The 20626-nt window shown below is 51.2% G+C and overlaps 3 protein-coding genes across 5 annotated transcripts; 2 read left to right on the forward strand and 1 right to left on the reverse strand.

Moving 5' to 3' along the window:
• Nucleotides 1-5790: 5790 nt before the first annotated feature.
• On the forward strand, nt 5791-6393 carry C18H20orf141 (chromosome 18 C20orf141 homolog). The gene is made up of 2 exons (XM_010988301.3): nt 5791-6060; nt 6156-6393. Exons 1-2 carry the CDS (start codon nt 5795-5797, stop codon nt 6391-6393), a joined length of 504 nt encoding a protein of 167 aa, XP_010986603.3. The 5' UTR covers nt 5791-5794.
• A 745-nt stretch (nt 6394-7138) lies between these two features.
• TMEM239 (transmembrane protein 239) lies at nt 7139-7594 on the forward strand. Its single transcript, XM_010988300.2, has one exon. It carries the CDS (start codon nt 7139-7141, stop codon nt 7592-7594), a length of 456 nt encoding a protein of 151 aa, XP_010986602.2.
• Nucleotides 7595-15546: 7952 nt separating this feature from the next.
• PCED1A (PC-esterase domain containing 1A) lies at nt 15547-20618 on the reverse strand. 3 transcript variants are annotated; one of them, XM_031434091.2, is made up of 8 exons: nt 20197-20618; nt 19727-19871; nt 19133-19212; nt 18784-19022; nt 18534-18684; nt 18170-18416; nt 16286-16555; nt 15547-15931 (listed from the first exon to the last, which is right to left on the reverse strand). In XM_031434091.2, the coding sequence occupies exons 2-8, from the start codon at nt 19848-19850 to the stop codon at nt 15684-15686; spliced, it is 1359 nt and encodes a 452-aa protein (XP_031289951.1). In that variant the 5' UTR covers nt 19851-19871; nt 20197-20618; the 3' UTR covers nt 15547-15683. The 3 variants fall into 3 exon arrangements, with proteins under 3 accessions (XP_031289951.1, XP_064331903.1, XP_031289950.1); XM_064475833.1 differs by having other exon boundaries at nt 16286-16357; nt 20170-20618; XM_031434090.2 differs by having other exon boundaries at nt 20170-20618.
• Between the last annotated feature and the right edge of the window lie 8 nt (nt 20619-20626).

Genomic DNA, 20626 nt, shown 5'->3' on the forward strand with positions numbered 1-20626 from the left:
AAGCGAGTAACCGGAACAGGACGCCCGCAGGTCCTGCTCCCGCCTTGGAGCGCCCCTCCTGGACGGGACTGCCAGGTCCCAGGCACCAGAGGGGGATCTAGAAAAACTCAAGGAGGGCGCCCTGACGCTGAAGGGCTGGGTCAGCGGCAGAAAGCCAGCCCGGCGGCCCCAGGCTTCACGGAAGTGGGAGGCCAGGAGAGGCTCCGGCGGAGCTAGAAGCGGGTCTATACAGGTCCTGAGGGCTGCTCTACTTCCTGTCAAAACCCAGCCTATCCACTTCCCTGGCTCTGGTCCCATCCTCATCCAAGTTTCACAGAGGGGTGCGAGTGGGTCGAGGATGAACCCGACTAGGACATGTCAGCCTCCTGAGGCTTCCACGCCCTCCGAGCCTTTCCCCTACTCACCACAGCAACCAAATCGTGTCAAGTTCCTCCTGACTTACATCCGAGGGGGCTCACCTGCAAGGTGGTTCCTGACAAGGTTCTTCTCCACCCACAACCTTGCCCTCCTCATCTCCCTGTCTTCTCCCGCTGGCTCATATCCCTCCAGCCACACAGGCATTCTAGCTATTCCTCCCATGCACCAGACCCATCCAGCCTCAGGGCCTTTGCACTGGTTCACCAAGTTTGCATCCTCATCACTATGATCACCTTTCAGGGTCACCTGCTTCCCTGACCGACCATTCTGACAAAAGTAAGCTCTATCCTCCATACATACTCTATCCTCTCATTCTGTTTTATTATTGTCTTCAAGACACTCAACACTATCTGAGATTATCTTGTTTTATTTGTTGTATGTTTACTGTCTGGTCCCCACCCCCATCTAGCAGGAGATAAGCAACCCCAGAAGAGCCTTTTGCACCCAAAATGTTCACAACTGTACCTCAGAACTTAGAACAGTGCCTGGTCTCCAGTCAGTGCTCAAAAGGTATGTATATAATATATTCAAGTTTAGAGGGGACCAAGCAGGGCAGGAGGGAAGCTGACCTCAGCAACAGTGCCAGGTTTTGCAGGAGTAGAGATGGCAGGCCATTAATTGGGACACCTGCCCCCAAAGGGACTGGTGGGAGGGGGCACGCTGGCCATCTCCCGCTGATCCCGTAGGGGTTCGGGTCTGCAGAATGCTCATACCTCTTGTGTCCCCTGCACCCCCTCATCCGTCTCCTCACCCCTCTGTACTCCTTGCCTCTCTGCCCTATTGCCACCTTCAGGGTCCCTTTGTGCCCTCTGTGGCCTTAAGCCCCTCAGCACCATCATAACTTCCTTATCCATTCTGTGCTCCCTGCCCAGCTGCTGCCTTTAGCCCTTGCTACTTGGTTACCTGGAGCTGTAAAGGTGCCAAGCCTGGAAGTAGGGTCTGAAGGTGGCGGCTCCCAGGGTGCAAGTTGCACAGCCAGATCTCTAGCCCCAGGACCCAGGTGGAGCATTTCTCGTGACCTCACAAGAGCAAGGATATGGTGCAAAGCACAGCAGAGCAGGGCTCAGCAGACTGGATGGAGACACTTGCCCCAAAGGGATTTGGCTTAAGAGATGGTCTGGGACTCTACTGGCAGCTTCCCAGCATGGTCAGGTGGCTGGAGGTGGAGACGATAGATGACTCTGGTGCCACACAGGCTTAATGTCATATCTCACTTCTGCTGTTCATTTTGTTTGGGTACCCTTGGAAGTAATTTCATCTCTCTGAGCCTCAGTTTTCTCATCTGTAAAATGGGAATGATAATATTATCCTCTTAGGGTTGCTGTGATGCAGTGAGACAATATGTGGTTCCTGGGGACCTCTAAGTTAACCAGATGAATAACACAATCCTCTTGCTTAACACAGTACTCTTGCTCCCACATGCATGGATGGAATAAAACAATGTCAGGAGAAGAAAGGAGGCTATGTGTCTGGCTGCACAAATTGAAAAGAAGCCAAATCTATTGCCTTGCCTGTGCCTCCTAGTCTCCCCAGTAGGTGCTCCCCCTATGATGTAGGTGAGCATTGATGGAGACTCCCATGGTACCTAAATGCACGGGGAGGCATCTCCCCTCACGGCCATCTCCACTCACCACTACCTCCTCCAGCTAGCTCTCTTGTACATCTATGTCTTCTAGAGCCTTGCTCCTCAAAGTGTAGCTAATGACCAACAGCATCAGCATCCCCTGGAGCTTATTAGAAATGCAGAATTCCAGCCCCAGACCTACTGAACCAGAATCTGCATTTTAACAAGATCCCCAGAGGCTTCAACCCCAGGAGATTCATGTGCACATTAAAAGTTGAGAAGCACTAGATGGAGGTTGAGAGCAACTCCATCTAAAATGCATGAGATTCACAGCTAACTTTGATGATTTTTGATGCTGTTGCTGCAAATTTTATCTCAAGCCACAAGAGTACATCCACATAACATTAGGAAATTGGTATTTCATTCACCCTAGGCAGGTATAATCCTGACCTGCACCATAGGACCATATATTGATTTGCTTTTTAAAAAACTAAATCGTTTTTTAATCAAAATACCACAGAATATAATTTTAAAGCGAAATCACATTTAGGCTTGTAAAAGAAGACTGTTTTCTTTGATTCTCTATTCCCAAGTCACCCACTTTTAGTTTCGTTTGTTATTTTTTCCATGTATTTACCTCCATGCTTCTATTGCTGTTTCTTGAATTTTTATGTTTAGGTGTTATCTGTAGACTTCCTGCTATGGAATTAAGGATTTAGCTTTCCTACCACCCTTCCCCCCAACACACACCAAAATACATCAAGATACACATTGTCTCCTGCCATCCTCCCAAAGAGGAATTAATATTCAGTGTTTATATTATGTTTATATTAGGACTATGTAAATATTATTGTTTAACTTTTTGTGTTCCCTGGCATTAGCAAACACTTTGATTTATGATTTGTTTGGTTGTCTAGGCACCAATTGCTAATTCAATCCCAAAGCTTCCAGGGGAACTGAACATTTATTTTGCATATGTCTAAAAACAGCAGATCATTGTTACCATTTTCTCCTGGAGACATCCTTCCTAGAGCATCTATCTTTTGATTCCAGGCTGGATTGCTTGCTTTCTCCGCCTGGAAACATAGCTGACATCTCAGGCCTTTCTCATCATCCCTCTTCAGTGTTTCACCTCATTTCTTAAATCCCATATTATCTTCCTTCTAAGTTTAATTCCTATTTTTCTGAAGGACATCCTCCAGCAGCTTCCTAAGGAAATGTATGCAAGGTCAAATTTTTGAGACATTGTATGGCTTAAAATGTCTTTATTCTACCCTTACACTTGATAACCATTTACACAGATAACATATTGCTAGGTTGGAAATAATTTTTCCTCCTAATTTTGTAGCCATCGCTTTATCGCTCTGGGAAGAATCAGAAAAAGGCAATTGATGAATGCCTCAAAAGCTATTGAGCCCATTACCACCAAAGATGCCAAGGCCACCAAGCTTGAGTCTTTGGATAGGGCCCACTGGAGATAGATATGTTGCCGAGTCCAAACTCATTCTGCTCACTGCCCAACAAGCCAGTAAATCGGGAGATGCGGTGTTGGGGCAAGGAATAACAGCAGACTGAGAGGATAGCAGACTAATGTCTTGGAGAACCATCCTGCTCTAGTCAGAATACAGGCTCCTTTTATACAAAAAATAAGGGAGGGGATGTGGTTGATTGTTGTAATCTTCTTGCTGCAGGCATTCTTTGTTCTTGCAGCCATCCCCACGCGCTAGGTCATGGTGTCCCTTTAAACCTCCAACAAAACAAAGGTTATTCTCTACTACAGAGATGCAGCTGGATTCTTGCTCTGTCTCCTCTCTTAGGGGCTGTATATTGTGAACCAAAAATACTGCAAACCATATCAGTAAACAAAGAACGCTGAAGCCATCAAATCATCAGCCACTGCCACCACCACCCCATAAAGACAAGCCTGCAGCCCAGCCTCTGCAGCCACTCACAATGGCGCACTCTGAGGGGACTCAATAAGAAAGGACAAGACTGGCCCTAAATAGCTAGGTGCTTGTCAAAGGAATGAGTTCAATGAGCCCAAGTGTTTCCTTCCTCCCATACATATAGAAAAGCACTAAATTCTTTAACTTGAGATGCCTGGTTTTCTTCAGATAACAAGGAATCTTTTATTGCTCCAACAACCTGGTCTTTGTTGTAAAGCTTCTATATATCCTAGCTCCTCCCCTACCTCTTCAGAGCAGGCGTCAGAGCGGATCTGAGAGGCTGTCATCCCAGCTCGAGTCCTCCCGCCAAATAAAACATAACTCAACTTCTAGGCTGCGCATGTATTTCAGTCGACAATATCCACCGTCCCCACCCTCTTCCCCATCAGTTTTCCCTCATAGTACGACATGTGAACAACGATTAAATTCTCTCAGTTATAACCCATTTCCACTCCTGCCTCTCAAGTCACTAAACTAAGATATGTTGGAAACTCTGCAACCATTTACAGATTCTCCGTGGTGAGAGGATCTTTCCCAGGTGACTGATACCCTCATAAATATTCATTTTCCTTAATTCCATACTCCAAGGGTATCCTTAACCTCCAGTTGGGGGTTACAATGTTGTAGCCCTCTTACATTCACATTCTGTGTTCCATTTCTGGAATCTCAGTATCTGGAACACCTCCCACAAACCATAGTGCTTCAGACGCCTAAACAGTCCTCTCCTGTCCCACCCCCATTGAGCAGGGCATGTGGGAGTGTGAAGGAAAAGCTGGGCTGGTCTAACAAGATAACTCACAGGTCTAGGAATGTGAAGGAGAGGCTGGGCTGGGCTAACAAGATAACTCACAAATCTAAGTATTGGAATACTGATCTGAGTTCTATTAGACTAACTTGTAAATCTAGGTTAATTAGTGTGGTTTGCTGTTCATGTTTTTTGCTAGCCAGCTGGGTTTTCAAAGATACATATCTGGCTTTGGAATGTTGGTTTGCTGCCTCCCCACCTCCACTTTTGTGATGATAATACTGCTAAAGCTGTTCCATGCCTATTGGCCTAATACCCCAAGCTTGTACTTTACCCTATAAAACCTCATGCGCACGTCTTGGAGGTGCTCAGAGCTTCGGAGCAGAAGCCCCTCTGAGCCCGCCGGTGTAATACATCTGAGTACTCCAACCCTCCGAGTGGTGCTTGTTTCTTGACTGGCCTGTCGTTTCCGTAACAGGAGCGCCACCCCAGAAAGTCTCAGGTTGCTTCCCAGCAGAGTCTATCTCTGCATTCCAGGGCTGCAGTTCTGAAAAATCCCACAGGCATCACCCTACTCTCAGGGGAGAGGAGAGGGGAGGGGACAGAAAGATTGAGTGACTTGCCCTTGGACACATAGCCTTGGGAAGCAACAAGACAAAGAAAACAGCCCTTCCTCCCTTGGTCAGCTGCCCAAGTAGTGATGGGGTTAGAATGCCTTCCTGGCAACTCAGATCCCCAAGGGAGGGCCCTGGGACGATGAATTAGCAGATTAGCAAAAGCAAGAGGATGAGTCTTAATTCTCAAAAGTCACCACCCTCCTTTTGGCTAAGCCCCACCTAAGCCAGAGCCATCAAGCTGTAGCCCCCTCCTTACCCCAAGACCCCACCTTGCAATATGTCACAATGCCCCCAGCTGCCCAGCCCCTCAGAATGGCTGACTGAAGTGGGAGGAGGTGAGGAGGGTATGGTGGGTGGGTATGTGGGGAGATTCCCGAGGAGCCCCAACTCCCCACCACCTGAGCTCACCCTTGAGTGTCTGCCAGGGCCCCACCCCCTCCCATGCTCCCACCCCACCCCCACTCCCTCCAAGCACTAGTCCTTCCTGTAACCTCCATCTGCCTCCATGACCCAGCTCCGTTTTCCCAGGCCCCAAGTCCTTGCCTATCCTATCCCAGCTTCTCCCAGGGGCCTGGGTGCTGGGGAAGGATCAGGTAGCCCAGTGGGTCTATGCGTGTACCCCTGGGGCCCTAGCTCAGTGCAGCTCGTGGACAGGGTCCTAGGGCTGGGGGCACTGGGGTTAACAATTCAAGCAGTCTTTTCCACAACTGGCCTGGCCTCGCTGCTGCTGCTGCTCCTGGTCAGCTTCCTGGCCTTCGACCTGCTCCACCGGTAAGTGGGCAGCAGGCTGGCAGCTGGGCAGCAGCCTGGCAGGTGGGCAGGCGAGCAAGTGGTCAGCCTCCCAAAACCACCTTTTCTCTGCACAGGCCTGCCAGTCCCTCCCGGCCACAGCACACACATCTCATAAGGGGCCAGAGTCAGGGAGCTGGTGAGGGTCCGGGACAGCAGGAGGCTCTACTCCTGCCCACGGCGGCCATCACAGGACGACTCAGCCTCCAGGCGGCTCTGCTGCTGCTGCTCCTGGGCCTGGGGCTACTTCTTGGAGCCAGAGGCATACCCTTGGCCCTGCTTGCCCTGGCTTTCTGCCTCCACCCTCGGACCTGAGAGTCCTCCAGAAATACACCAATTGTCCTCAAGCCTCCTTTCCTCCACCCTGAGCTGGGAAGTTGGGAGGATTACCCCCAGCCTGAACCTCAGGAGACTTCTGGCCCCACGATATGGACAGTGGATCCCTAGGTCTGAGTGTGAGGACATCGGTAAAAAGTGAGATAAAGGACAGGGAGCCCAGGGCAGGATGTGTTAGCCATCTCAGAGCCTGTAGATTGGGGGCGGTCATTCTGGCTTCTGTGGTTCTGGAGAATGAGGGTCCAGAGAGAGAGTCTTGAAAAAGGGCAGAGTGGGACTGAATATCAGATAGCAGTGAAGGGACAGGGACCTAGAGAGGGCTTCCCACAAGAAAGCATGAGAAACTACATCTTTGGGTTCACAAGGCTCCTCAGCAGCCTGGAGTGTCCATGGAGAGAGGCTCAGGAAAGCCTCACATCCTACAGTGGTTCCTCTCTTGGCTGGACCCCACCCCAGCCTGGGTCACAATGGGGCTCCTCTGGGGAGGGTGGGGGAGTAAGAGTGGGACTTCAAGGCTGGCTGCCAGGTTGTCCTGGGCGCTGCAGGAAGCAACATGACTTAGGTGGCTCTTCCCAGAGGTAAGACCCAGGCCCCAGCTCAAAGCCCCACCACAGCCATGCTGGTACCCTCCTGACACCAGCACCTTACCCGCCCTGAGGTCCCAGGCATCTCCAGGGCTGCTCCTGCAGCTGGCCTGGCCCTCTCCCCAGGTGCACCAGCCACGATGCAGCAGCTGCGAGTGGAGACAGATGCCATCGGGGCCGGCGAGGGGCCACAGCGTGCAGTGCCCTGGTCGACCTGGGTCACACGGGATGTCTGGGTGCGCTGGTGCATGTGCCACATGCCCCCTCGCTTGACCCAGTGGTGGACCACATCGGGCTGGCGGCAACCGCTGCAGCGTGTGCTGTGGGGTCTGGAGGGGATCCTCTACCTGCTGCTGGCACTGATGCTGTGCCACGCGCTCTTCACCACCGGCTCCCACCTACTGAGCTCCTTGTGGCCCGTGGTGGCTGCAGTGTGGCGCCATCTGCTACCGGCTGTCCTGCTGCTGGTGCTCAGTGCCCTCCCCGCCCTGCTCTTCATGGCCTCCTTCCTGCTGCTTTTCTCCACACTGCTGAGCCTCGTGGGCCTCCTCACCTCCATGTCTCACCCAGGCCACGCTGAGGACTTGGACCAATAGAAGGGCAACCCCATCCCGCTGCTTGTGTCTGTTGAGCCCTGGCCTAGGGCCTGAGGCCCAGGGGAAAGGGAGGGCAGTGGGGCCAGGGCCTTCCCGCCTCAGCAGGCCCCAGACCTTCCATCCCTAGCAGGGACTGGTCAGGGCCTGCGTGATGTTGCTGGAGCTGGCAGGGTAGACTGGCCTGACCTCTGGGCACCTCCCTCAAGCTGATGCTGCAGGTACTTGGTGTAGGGGTTCAGGGGTTTTGAGAAGAGAGGTTAGGGCAGAAGGCTTAGCCAGGGGCAGAGCTTGGCCAGGCTGTCAAGAGCTCTCACGTGCCTGTGGTGACACCGCCGGGGCCCCCCTAGCAGCTGGCAGCATCTTTTTCTTGCTGAACTGGCTCAGCTTCAGATTCATAGAGAAACTTCCACCTGGGTGCCCCCGGACTTGCCATTCCTCCCACAATCCCCTCTTTCCACTTCCCCAGGCTCTAGAAAGGGCCCACTGACAGAAACTTAGCTGGGAGAGGGCTGGTCAGAAGTCCTGTAAGACCTCAAGCCAATTCACCTCCCAGACCTTTCTGCCCAAGCATTCCCCACTCCTTAGACTTCTACCTCCTGCCTCAGTCCACATCCCCAAGTCTGGGAAATGGGCCAAACAGGATAGTGAGGTTCCCAGAGAGCACCTACTCTTTAAGACTTTGGTATAGAGAAACAAGGAGTCCCATTCCACCCACCTACGCAATGTGTGACCTTGATCAATTAATTCTTTTGAGCCTTGATATGAAGTGGGTCCTGTCACGGAGCTGTTGTGAGTCAAAGCCAATAATACCTATGTGTGAAGCACTTTGCAGGATATTGTATTGAACTCTAAAGAGCAGAAAGCTTCCCTAGGCCTTCAGAGAAATGTTCTGTTATGGATACAGTTTGGGTCCTACAATGGTTCACAGAGGATGCACTGGGTGTGAACAAGATGTAAAAGGTTGTGCACCATGAAATCTCAAAATATGCAGGTGTTGAACTCTTCAGATTGTGAAATGCTTGGGACTGGGGCTTGGTGCCAGAGGATGCTTGCACAGCTGTGTGAGTTGGGGAAGCATAGCTCATAGGTTGCTAAAACCAACCCAACAAGTTGCTTACAGCACCAGGAAGGCCTTGGAAGGTGGAATCCCTTTGTGCCCAGAATGCTGGCTGTTCACACATCAGCTAACCCTCCAAACTGAACAATGAGTGATCACTTATTACAAGTAAGGCCCTTGATGGACAGGTAAGACCCACCCATCTGACCCCTACTCCACTCCTGAGCCCCAACTAGTCCCTGACCCTCCTCAATTCCTGCTCAGTCTTGACCCCACTGTATATCTAACCCTAAAATCCCTGCTCCTAAAGCCCGCAACCCAAAGCCCCCTCTCCTGCCTCCCAAATGCTCAGGCCCTGAAGACCAGCCCCTAGAACCCAGGTTCAGTTTTGCTAAAACCCATTTGCTGTGGATTTTCATAACCCTGCATGCTACTAGTCAGACGCTTTCAGCATCAGTGTCTGAAACCCCAGGCACAGTCCTTCCTTTTGCCTTGTAGTTCTCCCTGGAAAAGGGCAACGCATGGCATGGAGCAGGTATAGCCTCGTGGTTAGCTTAGGTTCTGGTGTATTAGCCGAGGCTGGGTTTGAACACCAGCACTATCACTTTCTTTTTGGTAAAAATTGCTAAACCTTCTTGAACGTTATTTTTCTCTTGGTTAAAATCAAGGCAAGAACACTTTGGGGCCCCTGTGGGGCACTTGTTATGTGGGCAGAGTTTCTGGACTGACTCCTCACACCACTAACTGTAGCTATGCTGTTACTATCGCATTTTAGAGCTGAGAAGTCAGGCTCAAGATAGCCGCTTGCCAAAGGCAAAGCCAGGTTGTTTGAGTCCTTGTCCACCCTTGCAGGCTACTACAGGGAAAGCAGTGCAGGAAATAGAACCTAACTGAAGACCCAAGGGCTTCTCAACTCCTATTCTAAAATCTCCTGTTCAAAAAAAAAAAAAGCCACAAAAGAATAAAAGGAAAAAATAAAATAAAAATAGAATAAAAATTTAAAAAGTTCCTGTCAGAGATGAAGCCTGGATGCCCATCTTGAATTCATCACTGACTTGGCTGTGCACTGCTGGCCAGGGGCTTCACTCTGGTGCCTTAGGGCCATTCTGATGGAAAGAAGAGGTTTGGGCCCAGACCAGACACACTGAGGGGCAGGATTTTGGCAGGTGCAAGGAGAAGGCCTTCTTCCCTGCTCCACATAAATATATATCTTCTACCCTCCTGCTCTGCTGGTGCAGAGTAAAGTGGTACAGACAGACTGGAGCAGATGGGCAATACTTATCCAATTAGAGTAAAACAAACCCTGTGGCCCGGCAACCCAAAATGAATTCTCCCAGAGCCCCATAATGGCCTTGCTCCTCAAAATGTGGTCCCAGGACCAGCAGTATAGGCATCACCTGGAAGCTGGCTAGAAATGCAGAATCTCAGGCCCCACTCCAGGCCTGATGAATCGGAGCCTGCACTTTGACAAGACATCCAGGCGCTACACATGCACACTGTTTGAGAGGTGCTGCAGGTGAGGGATATGTTTGAGAACGATGATTGCACTCTCATTGGTGGTGGCAGGAGATGAAAAAGGCAAAACACAGTGGATCAGCATGTGGAATGGAAGCAGTTAGAAGGGGTGGAAGCTCTGTGGACTGATCTGGAAATGCTAGCGTTGCATGCAAAGAAGCTGAATGAGAAAGAATACAATTCTTTTTACACAAACTTAAAACACATTTTTGGCAGGACAAATAAGAACAAAAATTAGAATGGAACAGCCAACTCTAGGGTCAGGCAAATGGGAGGGGAGTATTAAGTAAGGGACCTTGCAGAAACGATAGAAAAATATCACGAACATAATTCCTGAAAATACTTTATTATTTTTATTAGGTTTATTATTTAAATGGAGGTACTAGGGATTAAACCCAGGACCTCATGCATACTAAGCACACACTCTACCACTGAGCTATACCCTCCCCTCTGAAATTACCTTCAATGTAGACAAAGTTATCCATTCAGACTTAAAATGCTTAAAAATGTAAACCTAGGAAGAATGAACATGCTGAAATGAAGATGTAAGCCTTTCCATTTGGGCCAAGAAGGGAAAGCTGTCCCATTGGCCTGAGTGACGTTGGCAGCGAGATCTGTTTCTTTGCCGTCCCTCCCCTACCCGACCTCGCAGCGTGCTCAGATGGGGTGGAGGTGAGGAGCCAGTAACCCGTGTGGCCTGGCCGGAAAAATGATCAAATCAAGTGGAGCATAAGGAGCGGAGGAGGTGTCAGCCGCGAGGAGCTTTGCAGGTGAGAAAGCAGAGAGGGGATCCACAGAGGCATACGCCGCCTAGGAGCGCCCGGTTGGACTTTCCTCTGCCCCAAGGACTGGGGAACAATGAGTAGGAGCCGCTGGGATGCGGGAGGGTCTGAGAGGATGGTGTTCGGGGGCTCATAAGACTGAGGTTTCACTAGAGATAGAGCAGTCAGGGGCCAACCTCGGGGGAAGGAGAGGGGTTCCTGGAAGGAGGAGGCTGCGCGGCGCGGGGGAAACCTGTAAGAATCAGCTACGGGAAGCCGGGAGGGGGCGCTCTCACCCAGACTCGTGTGTGCCAGGGAAAACGGGAGGCTCCGTCCCAGCTAGAGGGTGAAGGGAGCCGCTGTCCTCATTGATAGTCCGTGGACACAGAGGAGTAGCTGGGAGACTGGATCCTGGGGGAGGCTGCGGCGGCGGCGGCGGCGGCGGCCTGCGATCCGCTGGGAGGTCGCCCCAGGAGCAGATGCAGGATGCGGAGTTCTTCGCAATCACCTAGGTTCAGGTGCGCGCGGGAGAGCGGTCAGGGCGACAGCTGGAGAGCGCCGAGCTGACTCTTTGACCGTGGAGCCAGAATGGGGTGGGCTTGGGCCTGACGTTGGGAAGAAAATCCCAAACCCAGCTAGGGATCGGAGCGTTGCGGACACCCACAAGGGGAATGTGCTAATGTCAATCCGGGTAAATCGACACAGCACGCCCCCCCGCACCCCGCCCCAGCTCCCGGAATCACAGCCTGCGGACTGATCCGTGCAAGGTGCGGCCCACTGGCGGAGATCTTAGCTCTAGCTGCAAGAGTCGGGCTTGGCGGGGTGTGGAATGAGAGGGAAGAGGGGAAGAGGTATCTCACCGGCCAGGACACGGGCAGTGGCAGGGAGGGTAGATCGTGGGGCCAGGAAGGAGCATCTCCAGCCCACTGTCTTCGCTGACTCCTCAAAATCTCATTAACCGAAGTCTCTAGCCTGGGTCCCCCAATCAGAAATCCAGAGGCATTGAGGGCAGAGCTCATGAGGATCCTGGAGAAGGAAGGGCCCAATCCAGTTGGCTTCACTATCTCACCCATTGCTGTCCCAACCTTAGTCTATTATTCCATTCCTCCTGGGGGTAAAGAGCTGTTTGTTGTGAGGCTCTGGACACAATCAACTTTGGATAAGTTATTTTCTGCTGAGCAGACATCTCTATAACCTTTCAAATATTTTCCATCTTAAAAATAAAAGAATTTAAGAGCTGTTGCCATTACCGTATTTTCTGGCCGGTGTCTTCAAGTGTCTAACCAAAACCCAATTTTTAAAATTGATATGTGATACTGTATACTTGAAAAATGTTTGTAACATATATGAAAATTGTGAAGCCTTCTAAATGGAATACCACATCCATCTAAAAGCCAGATGTTAGGAGGGTAAGGCTTCCTCCTTTGGGTTCATCTTCTGACTATACAAGCTGGGATTCCCAGACAATGGCATGTGGAATTGTTGTTCACAGGAACTTTGACTTGATTCCCATTGTCAAGAACCTCTTCTAAGTTATAGAAAAGTAATGAACTACTGATACAACATGGATGAATTTCCATGTTGTTCCATTAATCCCATTAATCAGACTGAATGAAAGAAGCCACATGAAAAAGAGTACCTGTGGAATGATTCCATTTCCGTAAGATTCTAGGAAATGCAAACTGATCTATAGTAACAGGAAGTATGTCAATTATCAAGGGTGGCTTATGGATGGGGGTGGGAAGATGTGAGGAGGTGGTGGGGAATGGAGGCAGGGAGGGCTTATAAAAAGGCAGAAAGATAAATTTCATTATCTAGATTGTGATGATGGTTTCACATTTGTATATATGTTAAAATTTATCAAATTATACATTTGAAATGTATGCAGTTTATTGTCTATCAGTTACAGTTACCTCAATAAAGCATTTTTTTTAGGTCCATTTCCTTACGATCAGAAAGAGTTTATCTTTCACTAATGTACATGGTAGATGTATTTAAACACTAAAATGAACTCAACACACAATCTATGCAATGAACTGGATAATGTAACAGAAAACAAGTTATCTATTTTTGTTGGGAAACCTCCAGTTGGGTTAAGATTTTTTGAAAAAAAAATTCCCCAAATTTCTTAAGACTTTTTGTTGGGCTATACCCATAGGCCTACAAGGCCTGTACTTGCCCAACTTCAAGAGCTAGCCTTGAGTCCTTGACAGAGAAATCAACGGTTTAATAGATAGGGGTGGGGGTCTTCCACATCTGAAGCAAGGTCCTGGAGTGACTCTCCACCATGTGCAGCAGACAGCAGGCAGCACAAGGCAGTCTTTGCTCCCCAGGGCAGGGGAGGTTAGCAGTTAATAGGGGGAAATTGATGTCATTGGTTACCAGGGAAAGCAACAGAGGCACACAACCCCTCACTGCCCCTTTGATAAGACCAATCATTAACTGGGGCCTGGGGCAAGTGCGTAGGAAGGTCACTCATGTGAGTAGGTGTAGGTGAAGGGGGCACTGGCTGAGCAGGGGGATGTACAGAAAGCAAGAGAATAGCCACCTTGAGTGGCCTGACCATACACTATTTTTCCCTAAAAAATAAAGGCTGGTGTCACAAAGTGCTCATGTATCTTTTACTCCTTTCAGGAATATCTTGTTATGGCACAGGAAAGGATATTGGAGCCGTTCTTTAGAAAATCAAGAGTCTATGAATGAGAGGGAGTCTATGTAAAATTGTCTTCTTAAATGATTTGTCAATGGTCAAAATATAAATGGTTTTTGAGGCAATGAAGTTTGAGTTCTGTCATGCTTAATTAGCAAATAGTGTGCCTACACACTGGAGAAACGTACGTTTTTCATTGTTTTTACACCTCAAAACAAGAGCCAGGAAACAACTGAAGTGCATGTAATGACTTGTATGTGGCTATTTTTAAAGTTTGTTTCCCAGTCACAACTGAATAAAATCTGTAACAGAGGAGTCAAGTGTCTTGAACTATATACTTAATATGACAAGCTGAAAATAAAATAACTTCTCTCCATTTTATTCTGATAGATTTCAAATCTACATTGGGAAGCTGAAGAAAAGGTTATGAAACCTCACTGTGGGCAATGGGAGCCACAAAGAAAGATGGTGTGAAAATTAGGAAGGCAGATCTAGAATGTCAAGGACATGGAACACGCTGAACAGTCTCAAGGTGCAAACAGTGTGAGAGTTTCAAAATTAGGATGGCATTGGAAAGGGGAAAAACCTAGGCAAGGCTCAGTAGGGAAAGTGACAGGGAATTAGAGAAAAAGATGGCAAGCAACAGAGAGGGCTCCATGAGGCTGGGTAACTCATATGACTCTTTTGTGTAAATCAGTCTGGGTGTAGTCTTCCCTAGTAACACTGAGAAGCCCCAGATTCAGAGATGCAGATGGAGAAAAGAGTTTTGTGCGAAGGCAGGAAGGAATGAACAAGAAATTAGGCAAATTAATGAAAAGAAAAAATTACTTTTTGCAATAAAAATGATCTGAAATCTTATCTCTTTATCAAGAGGCTTTCTTTCATTTCTGTATGTTGCGTTCCACTTTTTGCAAGCTCATTTCAGGCACTGTCTCATTTGATTCTCAACAGCCCTGACAATGGTGCTCTCTAAAGGTTTTTATTAACTCACATTGTCTATACCAGTTTCCCCAGCACGGGTGTGTGTTAACTTAGTAGCTTCCCTTCATTTGCACTTAGTAGATTTCTAGCAAGGATAAAAAGTTTTCTGGTCTTCTGTCTCCATGTCCATTTGAGCAGGATGTTATACCCTTTGACAAAGTAAAATTTCAGTAACAAGTATGGAAAGTGAATGCCAGAGCTCTGCATCCCTCTCTTCCATCCCATTCTACTTGAAAATTATTTAGTGGGTCTCTGTGCTTCCTTATTACCAGCCCACTGCCATGCTGTGCCCCCACCCCCCCACACCACCACTTAGCCTACATGATACCCCTGATGCTTAGTAGTCACCAACCTCGGGTCAAGACCACTTGTCAAAGCCAAGACCCTATCCTCTTTCTTAACTTCCTTAAAAAGTTTGCCCAAGCTCCCTACCCCCACTCCATGCTGAAATTCTCCCTCAGCTCCTCCTCTCTGGCCCACCCACCAAAGAAGTTGGCCTATGATCACTTTGCTCCCATTGTACACTGTATCTATTAAATACGGGGTTTCTAATTGGCCTCCCACTTGACCATGGGAGCTTCTTTAGTTCCAACCACTTATTGAGTGTCTACCATATGCCAAGCATTGTGCAAGGTAAGGTATGTGCCTACCTCCAGGAGTAGTTCAACACTGAACGTACACATGAATGTGTGAAACCAGTATAGTTAAGAACTAGCCAGACCCAAAACTCCATATAAAATATTGGTAATTTTAAACCAGCCCTTGATATGTCCCAATCCCAAAGAGCTGCTGACAACAGGGGACCCCTCCAGGATCTTTGTTAAGTACATGTGTGTTCTGGTGAGGGTGTAAATGAGTGTGTGAGACAGCAGGAAGGACTCAGTGTGAGTTGAAAAGTCCAAGGTTGGAGAGACACTAGAGGCAGCCTCTCCAACTCTCAAGATCATGGTTTGGGAGATCCACTCCCCCACACAAAAAGATGCCGCTCTGTTCTTCCATGCTTTTATTGGTGACAGCAATGGACAAGAACAATGCCAGGCACAGGAGACACCCTGGCCCAGCACCTGGGGTGGCAAGCAGGCCCTGCAGGGCCACTGGCACATCCACCCCAGCACAAGATCCAGTCTACACGGGCCATGTCCCCGAATGGGCAGGAGGCCGTCTGTCCAGTTTGTATGTGTGGATCAGCCTGTCTGAGTGTCTGAGCCGCTGCTTGCAGGGCGCCCCCATCCTCGGCACATGGTAGGGGCTGTTGTGAACACAGCGCGGTATCCCCCGGTGGACCACCGGGCCCCGATGCTGACCTTGGGGGATAGGGCTGGAGACTGGAGGAGGCAGGGGGCCAGGCACAAAGTTCCCTCCAGGACCACATCCTACAAAAGAACCAGCAGTTATGAGAGTGGGCTTCTGGCCAGGGTGAACCCAGCTCTGCCTTCAGGCAGTTCTGGTCCTCCAGGGTGAGTTTTTCCAGGTGGGCTTCAGTTTTCCCATCTGCAAAATGGCAATACCACCTCCCTTACCTCCAAATCAGGAAATTGTGACAATCAATGAGCTAACTAATGAGTCTGCAGATGCTGTTCCAGACTCAGCTGTGACTGAACCCAATCCTGGGGGATACTCTAGGGCTGCCCAACTCCCCTCAGCCCACCTGGACGTAGGAGGCTGGGCTAGGGGAGGTTCAAGAGAAGGCTGGGAAAGGTATGATGGGAGGCTGTGGAGGCACCTACCTAAGTGGGGTGGCATCGAGAAGTCTTCCGTTGGATTATAATTGAAGAATTCATGGGGTAGGAAGGGCTGGCCTGGGAAAAAAGGGGGATCCTGGGGCAGGGGTGGAAACAGAGGAGGTGGGGAGGGCTGAGGGAGAGGGTGGGGAAAAGGCATGGGAGGGGGCAAGGGAGAGGGCGGGGGCAAGGCCAGCTGCTCCCCAAAGTCTGGGGGCTGCCCCTGGCTCCCCTGGAAGAGATGCTCTGGCTCTGGCCAGTCTTCAGTCCAAGGATCTAGGAATGGGATGGTTGTTTCAGGCAGGCCTGGGGAGCCAGGCTGCCCTGAACCCTGGCTGTCCACACGCCTAAACCTCTACTCCCACCTCTTAAGAGAACAGGGCACCTTCTGCTTCCTGCTTCCTGAGGTTCCCTCCTCCCCTCTCGTTTCACGCCAAGCCCAAGCTGTGTTCCTTCCTTCTTGCCTTTCTTAACAGGCAGTGGATCTGCCTTTGTTCTAACTTCACGCTCCCCTCCAGAGCTTTCTCCCTTTGTCGTCGGCTCCCATATCTTTAGCTTTGGCCTCTCCCAGCTCCTCCCCGCAAACCAATAAATAAGCTCAGTCAGTTTTCTCTCTTAAAAACAGAGATCCTGTCTCTTCCTTCTCACAGTAGTCCCTGGTTCCTTTCAAACTTCCACACACAGCATTCTGCCCGGTTGCCATTCCTTCATCAACTGCTCCCTGACTCTTTTAACCCTACTTCACTCCTTCAACACTTCTCCTAAATGTAACCACTTCCTCTCTTCCTGATAGTCACACAACATGACCAACAGCCTCTGTCCTCCTTGAAACTGCCACCACCCTCATCTCCTTTTGTTTCCTCCATTGGCTCCTCTTCTGTTCCAGCTCCAAAACACGATCATGGTTTCACCCAATCCGTCACAGTTCACATTCATGCCTTCAGCTGCCATCTCTCTGCTGCGCCCTATGACTCCAAATCTACTCAGCATCTCCACAGGAATGCCAAGAGATCTGCCCTGACCAAACTCACCAACTCATTCTCCCACCCAACTCTTCCTTTTGACGTTCCTACTTCTGTGGCTCCAAACTGGGTTCGGAAGACCAAGCCACCCCAAACTAGCCTTACAACCTTTAGAGGAGCCCTTCCTTTGTTGCAGATCAATTCTCTTGTCTAAAAAAACAAGGAAACTGAACCATTATACAATCAATTATTATATAATTCGCCTCCATGATGCTCCAACTCCAGGCTACCAAGTCCCGAATTTGACATTCTTGGCCTCTCTGTGCCCCGACGCCCTCTGGTGCTACTACAGCCTTCTAACATGAGTCATGTCGCCAATTCAATAAACACCATCCCATAGGCACTATATACACGACTGTGCTAGACACTGGGGTTGAAAGGAGTGAGCTGTCAACAAGTGAGGCAAGAACCTTGCCCTTGGAGGACATGATCCAGGGGAGAAGCAGACATGCAACATAACTCACGATGTCCCCTTTTACGGGCAGGCAGGAACTGAGAGCCTGATGGCACCAGCCAAGGGGCTCTGATGCTTCTGCTACACTGCCTGGACTGCCTTTCCTCTGTTCATCTTTCTACCCTCCAAGTCCATTCCTATTTAAAAGTATCCCCATTTCTTTCCTGTTTATCTGTCTTTTGACATGCTGCCTTACATGCTTGATGCTTACACAAGCTCATTCACGTACACGGAGGTCACTATACCGCTAGACCACACAGAAACCCAGGGGAAGAAGAAGACACTCTCAGTGTCCGCAACAGTCCTTCAAGGGGCCTCTACTCCCTTTGGGTATCTCTGTCCTGTTGTGTCTGAGCCTTAGGCTCTGAGGGCCCTTTTTGCATCACTACCCTCCCAACTTGTGGTAGGGCTCACCAGGGAGATAGTCACGCTTGGGCAGCTCCACACCCCAGGCATCGGCCACGTGGCTCAGAAGCAAGTGTGAGAGGTGGCGGTGGGCGTGCTGGTCCCAGTGGACCCCGTCCCGGTGACGGTGCTGAACTGCATGCCGGAAATGAAAGTGGAGATCCAGGACATCGAAGCAGTAGTCCCCGGCCAGTGTAGCGCTGTAGAAGTTCCCTTCAACCACATCCCGCCGCAGAGAGCCCGCCAGGGGCTGGAGCTGAGTGAGAAAGTGCAGCATCCAAGAGCCACAGAATGAAGGCAGGATTGGGAGGGAGGGTCCTCTATGTACCAGTCAGTTGCCCATCCTCCATCCTGAGGGGCCCCGGTCACTTGCCTCAGGCAGAAGGAAACCCCCAGTGACACGCTCCCCTAGGGGCATTGCCATGTTCCACACCAGCAGGCAGGAGTCTGGCAACACCTGGTCCATGCGCACGAACACCCGCTCCAGGTTCTCTCGGTAGCTCTCCATTGAGCAGCGGCCATACCTGTTGGGCAGCACAAAGGGTGGGCAAGAACACAGGGATGGATGGCCTCTGAGCCATACCTCCACCCTGAGTCAGTACTGCCCTCTCCCCAGCCCCAACCTGGAGAGATCCCAGAGGCAGGAGTTGATGATCACCAGGTCTGGGGCAGGCCCATACGTCAGCTCCTCCAGGACTCCCTCGAGGTACTCAGAGTAAACGCGGGTGAGGAAGTAGAATCGCACAAGGTGGTGGCCAGAACCTGAGCAGAACTGGCGGACCTCCCGGTACTGCGTCCCGTTGTGCAGCTCGCCCAGCTGACCGCCAGCCACCAGCTGGTCCTGTTCAAAACTCAGCTCCCCCTGCCCACCCCCCCCAACCCAGCTGGTCAGACCCATGCCAGGGAGGACAACCCTACCAGGCCAGGGTCTGAGCTTGCCCACCACTGACATGGCTAGTAGGCTTGCCTCACCTTGGCTTTCAACTGGGCAGCTGTGAGCAGTGAGTCTTTCTGGAGCAGGAGCACCAGGTCCTTGTACACAGCCCGCTGGACTGCAGGGAGACAGAGATCCCAATGCTGAGGCATGCCTCACTCCACCTCAACCCCTTTCAAGTCCAGGCCTCCCATCCTCCCAGGGCTGGGTTGCCTAAAACCACCTTTGTGGAGTGTTGAATGAGAAGCAAGAGAAAACGTGATGTTAAAAACTCCTGGCACTGCCTCTGTTCCTTCTACCTATATGCCATTCCTCAACTTGATGCACAGTGACTCAAGATCACCTGGCAGAGGTCAAGTCATCCAAGACATACACAATCCACCGCTTCCATGAGAGAAATTGTGGGGGACTGTTAGGAGGAAAAATGCTAAGCAAGGATGGGGTGAAAAGCTTGACAGGATACATCTGTCAGGACACCTGTAGTACCAGCTGGGGAAATAAAAAGAGAAAACCTACTGATTTGAAACTGACTAGGGATCAGTGAGGACGTTTGAGATAGAGATGATGGGTCCAGACACAGAACATAGGCTGCAGATGCGGAAACGCAAGTGCGATTCCAGAAGGGCACTCACTTGAGTCCCCCAAGATGACCACGAACTTGTTGTGTAGTAGCTGCTGGACTTCCGAGGCTTGGAAATGGACCATGGCGCTTCGCAGCGGGCGGCGAGGCTCCTTGTTCTCCAGACAGAAGACCATGCCGCCGCCAACTACGACGGGCTGTAGGGAGAGGCCACTAAGCCGCGCGAGGGCGGGGACTTAGGGCATGACGACCCCAGGGCCCGCCCCGGCATAAATGAGACTTGCGCTGGCCCCTCCGGGGCTACAGGGGCCGGGTGGCAGAGTTAGAGTGGGGCCCACAGTGGCGCCAGCCTCGACTACACCTGGCAAAGGAGGCAGGAGGTCACCCCGCCCGCGGACCTCCGGGACACCAGGGCGCTTCGCGCGCGGCGCCGCCCCGCGCCCCACCACGTGCCCGCCCCCGCCCCGCGCATGCGCGCGCCATCGTGCCAATTACCGAATCCCGGGGTTCCGCGCTGTTCACCTGCGGCCCGGGCAGGCCCACGTACTGCCCACGGCAGGCTCCGGGCCTAGCCTCATGTTCCCGCGCCCGAGGAGGCCGGTGGTGGGTTCAGCACAGCCCCTGCCCCGCAGAGCCCGTGCGTCCCGGTTAGCCGTCGATGCGCAGCCTGACGCCCAGCGCTCTCCATGCGTGAGTCGCAGAGGCCCCGACGGTGCCTCGGGCCTCCGCGCCCCGGGCGGCGATGTTCACAACTTTCACTTCCGGTCACCCATGTCCCGCCCCGCCCGACCCCCTCAACGCCCCAGGGGACAGGAAGGTGGCGGCGGAGGCCGCCACTGGGAGCAGGAACCAGGGCCCGGCCCACCCCGGCGGGCGCGAGGCCCGGGCGTGGGCGGGGGCGCGGCGGCGGTCAAGTGCAGCTGCCCACAGTGGTGATGGCCGTAGCGGTGGC

Source organism: Camelus dromedarius, chromosome 18 (genome assembly GCF_036321535.1).
Source record: "Camelus dromedarius isolate mCamDro1 chromosome 18, mCamDro1.pat, whole genome shotgun sequence".
Lineage (NCBI taxonomy): Eukaryota > Metazoa > Chordata > Mammalia > Artiodactyla > Camelidae > Camelus > Camelus dromedarius.

What these genes read in the sequence shown, in the direction of transcription:
- C18H20orf141 (XM_010988301.3), top strand. Translation starts at nt 5,795, where the DNA reads ATGACCCAGCTCCGTTTTCCCAGGCCCCAAGTCCTTGCCTATCCTATC. An exon ending in GCCTTCGACCTGCTCCACCG is followed by an intron (nt 6,061 to 6,155) that starts GTAAGTGGGCAG and finishes TTCTCTGCACAG; the next exon opens with GCCTGCCAGTCCCTCCCGGC.
- TMEM239 (XM_010988300.2), top strand. Translation starts at nt 7,139, where the DNA reads ATGCAGCAGCTGCGAGTGGAGACAGATGCCATCGGGGCCGGCGAGGGG.
- PCED1A (XM_031434091.2), bottom strand. Translation starts at nt 19,850, where the DNA reads ATGGTCTTCTGTCTGGAGAACAAGGAGCCTCGCCGCCCGCTGCGAAGC. An exon ending in CTGCCCAGTTGAAAGCCAAG is followed by an intron (nt 19,023 to 19,132) that starts GTGAGGCAAGCC and finishes GGGGGTGGGCAG; the next exon opens with GGGGAGCTGAGTTTTGAACA. An exon ending in CTCGATGCCACCCCACTTAG is followed by an intron (nt 15,932 to 16,285) that starts GTAGGTGCCTCC and finishes GTTCTTTTGTAG; the next exon opens with GATGTGGTCCTGGAGGGAAC.